General features: G+C 41.5%; 1 protein-coding gene across 1 annotated transcript in view; it reads left to right on the forward strand.

Annotated features, from left to right (window-relative positions):
- Positions 1–12,153, forward strand: part of RINT1 (RAD50 interactor 1) — a 26,362-nt gene continuing 14,209 nt past the window's right edge. The window contains exons 1-4 of the mRNA XM_052638616.1: positions 1–156; positions 600–645; positions 9,170–9,354; positions 10,814–11,055. Coding sequence (XP_052494576.1) covers positions 115–156; positions 600–645; positions 9,170–9,354; positions 10,814–11,055 — 515 coding nt within the window. The 5' untranslated portion in view covers positions 1–114. The remainder of the gene's footprint in view (positions 157–599; positions 646–9,169; positions 9,355–10,813; positions 11,056–12,153) is intronic.

Here is a 12,153-nt window from a genome sequence, read left to right on the forward strand (position 1 = left end):
TGCTATGGCGTCCGGCGCCACGGTCTCCGAGGCTCATCTCTGATCGGTGGCGGGAGCCAGAGTCCATTGGCCACGCTGGCTGCGCAAGGAGCAGACGACTCGCGCGGAAGCAGGATGCTCTTGGCCGGCGAGAGCGGCGAGGCACCCGTCATTCCGGTTAGGTGGCCCTGGTGACCCGGGGAGGGACACTGGTGGCCCAGTGAGTTGGCACAGACCTCCAGGGGAGAGTGGCTCAGTGAGGTGGAGTTGGCGGCCTGGGGACGCGGTTGCCGTGACCCCGGGGAGATGGCCCTTGCTGCTCTGGTAAGGTGGCAGACCTCCTGGGGGAGGTGGCCCCAATGCGGTAGCTCTGGCGATCCCTGGAGATATGACCTAGATCGTTCTGGAGAGGTGCCCCTGGAGGCCAGGCAAGGTAACCCCAGCTCTCCTGGGGATGTGACAGTGGTGGCCCCAGGGACGTGGCCCTTTGGGAACCTCCAGACTCTGGCCTCCCAGGAAGTTGAGAAGTTGTCCTCCACTGGATGCCCCCTGAGAGCCCTGTGTGAGTTCCCCCTGTCACGTCAGTCTTGATGTGTTTGTCTTACCTGTTCTCCTTCCAGCGCTGCTCTGAAAATGGTGACCAAAAGAAGAACCTCAAGGAGAAAAGTAAGCAGATTCCAAACACCTTAGCACTTTGCACCCAGCCATCGCTCCAAAACTCGGTTCTCGGGTCTGCATCCAGAAGGATCTTATTAGCCTGTTAATCTTTTAGATAAAGTATCATTTTTTCCCTTTTGTACAACCTGCTTGCATAGTTGTTGAGTCGTTCAGTTGTGTCCGACTCTTTGAGACCCCATGGACTGCAGCATGCCAGGATCCTCCATCCTTTGCTATCTCCCTGAGTTTGCTCAGATTCATGTCCATTGAGTCGGTGATGCTATCTAACCATCTCATCCTCTGCCGCCTTCCTCTCCATTTTTCTTCAGTGTTGCATAGTAATAAATACTAATCATCATGCACATATTTTTGACTTTCAAGATTGTAAAATGTGGGGTAATTTGGGGACTAGCACTTCCTGATCCCTACCTAGTGCAAGGACTGGTGTGGTTTCACTCCAGTGCTGCCCTTCCAGTGGGTTCAGAATAATTGGGGCCTGCCTGTTATTTTAATGAAGCATCAACTTGTTAAGCATCAGGAATTTGGAGGGGCTAATGATCTGGGAGAGATGACCATCATCCTAGTTGCATTTAAAGGAGTCAAATAATAATTGTTTAGTTGTACTTTACCGTCAGTGAATTTGCAGTTAACATTGATCTGGGAAGAGCACAACAGATCACCTGGTTCCTGGATCTTGAACTGGACAAGGAAAGGGAAAAGGTCAATGTTTACTACCTGCAGGGGCACATGCCAGGGTTGTGAACATTTGGCATTTTACTTTAATGAGCTAAATGTGGCAAGCTTTTGGGGAATCATCAAGGGCTTTTGAAGTGAAATTTATGGGTAGAGGAAGGGGGAAGCATGGAACAGCTGTTCCATCAAAGTTTTTGGTTCTTCTGACCATAGCAAATAGTCAGGGAATGAGTAGTGGTAACAGACAGGGTGCCCATGTTACCATATTGGCTTTAGGACTTAGACTTACCCTTAACATTGCCTGTTGCTACAGTCTGTCTCAGAAAGCAAGCTATGAGCACTTCATAGTACTTGGCAGTCACAGCTGCCACAACTCAGCTCCTTTTACCTAAAGGCAAAGGATTTGAGAGTATCTCATACCATTCAGTTAAACCCTTCCCTTTCTACCTTTCCCCCATTCATATGCTTGGGAAGTTGATGCCACTGAGCTGTAGATTTTATCTTTGTCTCTCCTTTGGTGGCTTGGTCAATTTCTCTGCAATTAAAAGTGTGCTTTACAAAAAATAGAGGAGAGACATTAACACCTCCCTCCCCACCCCCGCAAATTACCAGTGGGTCATTTTAAAGGATGTTATTTGAATAAGAATGTACTATGGTGCATTTAAATGGTTAAATCAAAAGAGTATAATTTTTTTGTAAAAAGTGAAGGTAGAATTTACTCTATAAGCTACAGCAAGCTTAGAGTTCACAAAACACTCCCTCCGCCCATAGCCCTGCCTCTGTCTGCAGATACATCACACAAACTTACATGTTTTATGTAAGGTAAATGAAAAGACATGGCATTGAGACTCCTGTACATAATAGTATATGGATTCCTGTAGTAATAAAGTTTGATGCAGTCCAGCCAATTCTGATCATACCTGAAGGAGAAGGTAAGAATATTGTGTTAAGAGTCAGAAAACATGGATTTTAGTCCCACTACAACCTTTTAAATGTAGGCAGGGCAAATGTTAGAATTTATAGTTGGGAAGTTGAGGCATAGACTTTTATTAGTTTTGCTGCTACCTACCAGTGGGCTACTGGTTCTCATAGCATGGGAAAAAGCATTTAATTCTTATAAATTGAATAGAACAAAGGAGAAAAAAAAATTTTATGGGCTGGGGAGGGGAATATACACAGCGTTAAACACTGGTATATATTAATTGCTGATAGTTACATTTTACACTTAAGCATATCTTTATTTAGATATTCTTTCATTTTGTCAGAAGTGGCTGTTGTTTTGTAATGAGGCTGTTATAACCTCTTGCCCTTCATTGCTGTTTCTTTAAAACTTTATTTTTGAGAAGCAGACTCACAGATACAGAGAACAAACTAGTGGTTACCCATGAGGAGAGGTAAGTGTGGACAGGCAATATAGGGGTAGGGTATTTAGAGGTACAAACTATTACGTATAAAATGAGCACTGAGTGAAATAAGTCAGACAGGAAAAGACAAATATCCTATATCACTTACATGTGGAATCTAAAAAAATGGTACAAATAAATTTATTTACAAAACAGAAGTAGAGTCACATATGTAAGAAACAGACTTGCGGTTACCCGGGGTTGGTGGTGGGAGGGAGAAGAGGGAGACTTGGATTGACACATACACAGTACTATATATAAAACAGATAACTGGGACTTCCCTGGTGGTCCAGTGGTTGAGAATCTGCCTTGCAATGCAAGGGATGCATGTTCAATCCCTGGTCTGGGAACTAAGATCCCACATGCTGCAGAGCAACTAAGCTCATGTGCCACAACTAACCCCTGAGGCAGCCAAGATGAATAAATAAATAAATTTAAAAAAAAATAACTAATAAAGGACCTACTGTATAGCAGGGAACTCTACTCAATATTCAGTAATAACCTATATGGGAAAATAATCTAAAGAATGGATATATAACTGATTCACTTGCTGTACAGCAGAAACTAATACAACATTGTAGATCAACTATACGCCAATAAGTTTTTTAAAAAGCTATGAGGATATTTTGCACAACATGGGGAATATAACCAATATATTATAACTATAAATGGAATGTAGCCTTTAAAATTTGTGAATCACTATACTGTACACCTGTAACTTTCTGTACAGCAACTATATACTTAAAAAAAGAAAAACGCTTTATTTGTGGTAAAGAACCCAGTTCTACAAGGTTAACTCCAAGGAAGAACAGAGGTGAAGTCCAACCTGGAGTGCTCCCCAGGAGGCTCTGTATTGTTCCCCCAGGTTTATCTCTTACGTGCACACCTTGTTTTATGGTTTTGCTTTTTAAGAGATTGCCGTAGTCTTTGTAATGAAATATGTGCTAATACAATCAAGCTTTTAACAAACCATAAATGGTTTGTTTAGAGAAGACCAAATCCTTTAGGCAAATCTGGAGTAGAGAAATGCATGGTATGTTCAGGTTTATTCTAATGTTTGGTTTCCATGAAGTCCATTCTCTCTTTCTCTGGGGCCTTCTTTTATAGTGTTTATTTTCATTTGGAGTTCAATGGCTATTCCTCTAAATTTTTACATTATCTTGGGTTTTGCTTTTTTAAATTTCTAGGAACAACTTATATCTAGAGAGATTAAACCCTGTAAATGAAATAATTCACGTTGTGGACTCAGTAGAGTTGAGCGTGTTTAGTGTCAGGGAAGTTAATGGCTGCACAGTGACATGACAGACCAGTGGATAAAAACTCCTCCTTATGTAAAAGAGTTTTAAGTTTCAAATGCAGTTGTACAAAATTGACCATTTCAGACACAGGGGAAAAAAGGAAATATGAGAGAAAACACAAATTACCAGGAAAAACTGGAAAAATTACCAGTATAAAGTCTGACCCAAACTTTGGGTTTCCTAAGCTTCTGCAGGAAGAGGGAAACTGCAAGGAACCAAAGGAGATGCTTACACATGGAAACACACTTCAAAGGGAAACAGTTCATCTTAGCACGCGGGTGTGGGAGGAGGAGAAGGGTATGGTAATCAGCTGTGGGTGGTGACGCTCCTACCTTCTTTGCCAAGAAGCTGCTCTGGGCCTTTGAGTTTGTCAGGTTCAGGGCACATTCAGAAAGCCATCCTGGTGTAGACCATCACAAAGGTATAGCTAAAGATCATCTGGAAAAGAGGAGCAGTGTTGTTGGTCCACAAATTTAGGAAAATAATTGCCTTTGAAGTGAATTGTTTAACTAGGAATTTGTTTTCTTCAGTGTTTTGTTTAAAAATTAGAATTTTAAAACTGAAATACTTGAATCTTCATTGTACAAAGAATTGAAGGTAACTTGCTTAATTATGCCTTAAATATTCTGAATAGTAGAAGAAGGTATAGAGTCTTGCAGAGTGAAAAACTGACTTGTGAAATACAGGACATCATTGACTTTTTGCCATGGAAACAATCTCACTTCATTTTTTTTTTTTTTTTTTCAGTGTTACCGCTCTATTTTATTTACAAGATAGCAGGAGAATCCATCCTCAAAGTGTGAGGGCATGCCAACCCAAAGACACAAAGGGAAGAGAGTGGAGGAGCACGCTAGCACGTGAAAGAGAGAGAGAGAAACAGAAAGAGTGCACACATGTTGGGGAGAGAGAGAGAGCCCTTTGGCTCCTCTTTTTACATGTTTTTCCCTCCCCCTGGGCCTGCCCTATGCAAAGTGGGCTAGCCAGAAGTGCAGTTTGTTCTACCTTAAGTCCTCACTCCAGTCCTTGGACATTCCTTTTGTTGCAGGAAGGGGGACCACTTCCAAGGCCCGAAACTGGGCTCTTGTCTAACACTCGGAAATGAAGTGTTAGAAGTCTGAGGAGACACATGTGCTGACAAAGCAAGAGATTTTATTGGGAAAGGGAACCCGGGTGGAGAGCAGTAGGATAAGAGAACCCAGGAGAACTGCTCTGCCATGTGGCTTGCAGTCTCGGGTTTTATGGTGATGGGATTAGTTTCCGGGTGGTCTTTGGTCAATCACTAATTCAGAGTCTTTCTTGGTGGTGCACGCATCGCTCAGCCAAGATGGATGCTATTGAGAGGGATTCTGGGAAGTGGACGGACACGCAGTGTCTCCTTTCAACCTTTCCCAAACTCTTTCAGTTGGCGATGGCTTATTAGTTCCGCATTCCTTATCAGGATCTCGTGTCATAAAACAGCTCATGCAAATGGTTACTATGGTGCCTGGCCAGGGTGGGCGGTTTCAATCAATGTGCTTCCCCTAACACTTTGACCTTCCTTTGTTATATTTTTGCGGGCTTTTCCCTTTTAGCCACAGCCATTTTGGACTCCTATTTCCTATTCTAACTACCTAACATTCCCCCCTCAAGAGACGGGAGGCCCAACTCTTTGGGAATAGGGGTGTCGAGGTCTTTCTGGCTACTTCCTGCTGAATTGGGATGGCGAGGGGTATTGGACCTCCCCCTCTTGCTAGTCTCAGGCATCAGAGTCCTCATAGCAGTGTCCATCAAAGGGTGAGTGGTATTTTCCATGGTCTTTGTTGAACTGGCACTGCATGTTGTAGCTTGTTGACCTGCCACATCCAGTTGCACCCTTGGCTCCGGCCCAGTGATGGTTATCTGTGACAGGCAGGCTGGTTGGAGTGGGCCGCTTCAGTCCTCTTGAACCATGGTGAGGGAAGGCTTGGCACTTGACCTTGAGGTTCTTGGGTCCAGAGGGCAGAGTGTTGCCCAATGTCCCAGTTGATGGCATTTGTAGCAAGCCGTTTTAGGAGACTTGTCACGGTTTGGACACTCTTTGGCCCAGTGTCCCTCCTGCCTACAGATTAGGCATTTGCCTCATGCCTTGTCCTTCAAGGACTCGGGGTTTGCCATAGGACTTCCCTGGAGGGTGGCCAGCATCTGGGCATGCCTTGTCTCTTTCCTTCTCTCCCGCTTCTGGGCCTTGGCCTCCTACTGTTCTCTGTTATCAAAGGTATTGGTGGCTGTCTGGATCATCTCATCTAAAGAGACAACAGGGTCCTGCTGCTGTAGCTGTTGTAACTTAATTCTGATATCTGATGCACAATGGGACAGGAATTTGTCCTTTAAAATCACCTGTCCCTCATAGGACTCTAAATCCAGATTGTTAAACTTTTGGAAGGCCTCTTTTAGCCTTTCCAGAAAGGCAATGGGGTTCTTGTTGGGCTCCTGAGTTATTGTTGAGACTGGGCACGTTCCCATAAGTAATAGGCTTCCTTCTGTTTCCAGGAGTGGACTTTCTTAGGGGTGAGTCTTTCTGAAGCTTATCCTACCCAGTACTGTTGCAACCTGAGAGCCAGGCATCCCCAGGTCAGAGTGCAGATCGCCAGGCAGGCTGAGGCATAACAGCCTCCTATAGATCGAATCCCCAGGCAGGTTGAGGCATGAGGGCCTCCTGAGAATTGGTTCCCTGGGGAGGTCGAGGCGTAACGACCTCCTGGGACCCTTGGGACTGGCAGATCCCCGAGCAGGTTGAGGTGTGACAACCTTTTGAGGACCAGATCCTTAGGCAGGTCAAGGCAGGTTGACCTCCTGGGACCCCCGGACTGGAGTTGGGCATTCCCAAGGTCTCCCGTGTGACCAGTGCAGGGTAGGATTAAGGGGTTGGCTATTATACAGTATTTCCCTCCCAAGGCCAGCTATTTTCTGGTTGTCCCTCCAGAAGATTGTAGAGGCAACATTGTGGGCCCAGAGTGGCTGAGGAAAGTAGCATGAAACAGGAGGGAAGGAGGCAGAGCACAACCTTAACTGGAGGTCTCCTGGAATCTGAGACTGACCCTAGTGAGCTTTCTGCTGAGTTCATTTTTTGCTGTCCTGGTCTCCAGCACGATGGGCCTCTTGTCAGTTCCCTTGCGCTGGGTTTTCTTCATGTTCCGCTTCTACCACGGAGCTTTGGCTGAGTTGGGCTCCTGCTGTGCTTGGCCTCCGGCTGTGCTTGGCCTCCTCCTTGCAGGGGCCGCGCTGAGGTTGTTTCAGCCAGGTTAAATCTGAGTCATGGCATGTCAGGCAAGTGTATGCTCCTCTGTTCTGTCTTGTCACAATTTGGATGAGATTTGGAGTGACGGACATTAAAGCCCTCGGCGCATCACAGCTCTCGGCGCATCACAGCTCTCGGGTTGAAATCAGGTTGATTATATTCTTTGTAGCTGAAGATGGAGAAGTCCTCTAGAGTCAGCAAAATCAAGATTGGGAGCTGACTGCGGCTCAGATCATGAACTTCATACTAAAGCCAGACATCTTGGAATGCGAAGTCAAGTGGGCCTTACTGAGAGAGTCATTTCCTAGGCAGGTTGATAAGAAGTCTAAGGGTCCCCAGGGAGAGAGGGGTCTGGAATTCTCAAGGAGGAAGAACAATCTCACTTCAGATTGTACAATTTAGTGGTTGTGCTAGCCATTTTGAGTTTTTCCTGGTAATTTGTGTTTTCTCTCATATTTCTTTTTTTCCCTGTGTCTGAAATGGTCAGTTTTGTACAACTGCATTTGAAACTTAAAACTCTTTTACATAAAGGAGGAGTTTTTATTCACTGGTCTCCCTTTCAAATTTTTTCCATATACTTGAGATCTTTCAATACAATTTTTTTTTTAAACATTTTAAAACCAGAGTCCTCCTTTAATGTTATTCTAGATTATACCATCTGGTTCTTTACAAATTTTGAAAATATATTACAAATTTAATAGAAGCTATCAGATTTGACCTTTCCTCTCCAGTAACAAAATAGATTCTTAAGATACAGTTGTCTGGAAACGTTTAATGTGTTTGTAACTGCATTGTCATGCCAACATCTATTGAAACCTCTGGTTACTAGGACAGAATTTAGTAATTTTTCCTTCACTCTGAATTGCCTCATCTCTTAAGCATTTTGTAGTATCCTTGATCAATAAATTGCTTTATAGATGTTCATCTGGGTATTTGTCTATGAGTATATTTATATACATATATATACTCATATATATTTGTGATGCTGAAGAAGACTCTTTGAGAGTCGCTTGGAATGCGAGGAGATCAAACCTGAATTAGCTGAAGCCCCAATACTTTGACCACCTGATGCGAAGAACCAATTTATTGGGAAAGATTCTGATGCTGGGCAAGATTTTAGGCAGGAGGAGAAGAGGGCAACATAGGATAAGATGGTTGGATGGCATCACCAACCCAATGGATATGAATTTGAGCAGACTCTAGGAGATAGTGGGGGACAGGGAAGCCTGATGTGGTGCAGTCCATAGGGTCACAAAGAGTTGGACATGACTTAGTGACTAAATAACAACATATATATATATATATATATATATGCATATGGAGTCATCACTTGGTATCCATGGTGCATTGCTTTCAGAACCCTTGCATATATTAAAATTCCTGGGTTTTCTAGTCCTTTATATAAAATGGCACAGTATTTGCATATAGCCTACACATATCCTCTGTATGCTTAAATTATCTCTAGGTTACTTATAATACCTAATGCTAATAATAATAGTGTATATATTAATACAGTGTCAATGCTATGTAAATAATTATTGGAGCATGGCAAATTTATGTTGATTTTTGGAACTTCCTGGATTTTTTTTGACTTTTTATATGCAGTTGGTTGAATCCATGGACGTGGAGGGCTGATTGTATATATAAATATATAAGATATAGTGTGTATATATATACATATATTCATATTTATACACACTATTCATTTGGGTATTTTTGTGAACATATATATATACACATACAAATACTGTATATAAACAAAATGCCATATATAGTGTTTAGTAACTTTTGAAAGTAGACATGTTGCCTTATATATCATTTGCCTTTCCTTTAACTCTATAGTAGTTAGTGGTGTTGAGTAATTGTTATTCTTTTCATTTTAGGTGACATAAATATTGCAGCTCTTGTTGAAAATGGACAAGTCTGTGAAGGTACAGATAATAGTGATCTTCCTTCCTGTGTGTCGGCATTTATAGAAAAGGAAGTCGGAAATGACCTTAAATCTTTAAAGAAACTTGATAAACTCATAGAACAGATGACAGAAAGTAAAATGCAGTTAGAAGAACAGGCAAGTATTAAAACTCATTGAAACGACATCAGGAGTATACTCATTATGTGCTGTGTGCTCAGTTGTGTCTGAATCTTTGTGACCCCAAGGACTGTATATAGTCTGCCAGGCTCCTCTGCCCATGGAATTTCCCAGGCAAGAATCCTGGAGTGGGTTGCCATTTCCTTCTCCAATACACATTATAATGTAATGTAAATACAACTAATATATCAATACATATAGATCTCTTCTAATGGTTTTATGGTATTCAAATGTGGCTGTACATAATTTATTTAATCAAGCCCTTATTGGTTGATCTCTTTGCTATTCCCAGTTTTTATCATAAATAATATGAAAATAAACATGGTTATATTAAATCATAAATCCCACTGAATTATTCCTTTATTAAGAACTCGTCATGGCATCCCATTGCTTATTGGAAAAAGCCAGGCATTCTTGTAATGCCCAAGATGCCCCCTACCTATTTCGGCTCATCTCTCTGCATTTCTTTGAACTGGATTCTGTGCCCTCCTCCCCATTTTGCTATTCTCTGGTCATGACTGACCGGTTTCTTTTGCCTGAAATGCCCTTGCCTTCCAAACTTCGCTAAAAATTTCCGCCAAGTCTGCAAAGGTCTGTGCATGAGCCATGCAAGTACAATTGCTGGAACCCCGTAAGAAGTGGCAGAATTTCAGTCCCTACTTCAGACCTGTTGAGTCTGAATTTGCACTGTAACTATATCTCTAGGTGATTCCTATGCACATTCAAGTCTGGAAAACACCACCTTAGTACACCATTACACCTGGCATCTCTTTTATTGCACTAATCCCACTATTGAAGATGTGTCTGTATCTTTCTTTTGTAACAACTGAGATTAAGGGCAGATGCTGTGTCTAATTTATCTATCAGTCCCTAGCACAGTGCCTGGTGTAGAATAAGTGTCTCATTAGTGTTGATTAAATTGGAATTCCTCTAATATATTCTTATCATATTGTACTGATGCCTGATATTTGTATGTGTTTCTATCTACTATAAGAAAAATCCATTTAATAAAATACCATTTCTAAAGGCATTACCTGGATATCATCTTACCAAGCATGTCAATGGTTCGTTCTTAACCTGGGCTTAAATCAGAATCACCTGGCGAACTTTTGCAAAATACAGAAACCCAGACATTTATAATCACAGTCTCATTTGTTTTTGAAGGAAAATCTTTAGTGGGTAAAGCAGGTAAATGTTCTCTCACTGAACACTCTGAAAGTGCTTTGTGATAGTAGACCCAAAGATATATACTGTTTACTAGGGCCCTCCCTACACACCTGGGTAGTATAGGATGCAGAAATCCAACCTGAAGCTTTTAAATGACAATTTTTATTTGTTTAGAACATACATGCATTTTGAAGGTAACTAATAAAGAAGGTTTTGAGAATCTTACCTGATTGTTGCCGTTTTTTATTGTTTTTATTTTTGGTATGGTCAGGTACTTACAGTTTCATCAGAAATCCCTAAAAGAATTCACAGTGCCTTAAAAAAGGCAGAAGAATCAAAGCAATTTCTTAATCAATTTCTGGAGCAAGAAACCCATCTCTTCAGTTCCATTAACAGCCATTTGCTGACCGCACAGCCCTGGATGGAAGATCTTGGAGCCATGATTAACCAAATTGAAGAGATTGAACGGCATCTTGCTTACCTTAAATGGATTTCACAAATTGAAGAACTAAGGTAAAATAAGCCTCTTTGTTCTCATAATTATTATTTTCCTTTGAGACTCTATCTTAGAGAGTATGTGGATACCATTAATTAATTGAGTTAATTGAAGATTATAATAATGTGATTTTACCAGTTATGAAAATAGCATTATGATAATGATTCCTGTATTGTGAATGAACATAAACTTTTCCAGGGGCTTAATTTGCATTTAAAAGAAAGGAATCCAAGTGAAAAATTCACATCCCATAGTTGTACTGTGCACACACAATGAAAATTATAATGCCATATTAATAAAACAGCTCATCAGAGTAGTGATATTCCTCTTAACCTTTTAGAGATGGTCACTTAATGAAATGGATTGCTTTATCTATGATTCAATTTTTTTTTTTTTAGTGTATATCACCTAAGTGGATATTTAGTGGATATTTAGTGGATATCACCTAAGAAGAGCTACATAGTATATTATTAGACAAATAACAAGCCCTCCTACTTTTGAATAGGGAGGAAAAAAAAAAAGAAGGTAGACCCTTGAACAAAGCAGAGGTTAGGAGCACCAGAGCTCCTCCAATGGCAAGTCTGCTTACATCTTATAAGCAGACTGAAAGTGAAAGTTGCTCAGTCGTGTCCAACTCTTTGCGACCCCATGAACTATACAGTCCATGGAATTCTCTAGGTTAAATGGGAGTGGGTAACCTTTCCCTTCTCCAGGGCATCTTCCTAACCCAGGGATCAAACCCAGGTTTCCCTCATTGCAGGCAGATTCTTTACCAGCTGAGCCACAAGGGAAGCCCAGACTTCTATTTCTATAAGCAGACTCCTATAGTTCAAACCCATATTGTTCAAGGGTCTGTTGTACTTCTTTTTGAATTGAATACATATCATTGATTGATTATGTCTGGTATTGCCTTTCAAACAAGCTGAATTAACATTTCTGCTTACATTGGCAGATGTTTTGGTTTCATAATTTCAATTATGAAAATAGCTATAAAAGACAAAATCTGTTAGGAAACTTAATGATTAGAAAAGGGGAAGAAAGAAAAATGAGAGAATGAGAGTAGGGGAAGGCCACAGTGCTGTCAAAAATAAAGCAGAGCCAGTGGAAAACAAAGG

The sequence above is a fragment of the Budorcas taxicolor genome, chromosome 4 (genome assembly GCF_023091745.1).
Source record: "Budorcas taxicolor isolate Tak-1 chromosome 4, Takin1.1, whole genome shotgun sequence".
In the NCBI taxonomy this organism is placed as follows: Eukaryota; Metazoa; Chordata; class Mammalia; order Artiodactyla; family Bovidae; genus Budorcas; species Budorcas taxicolor.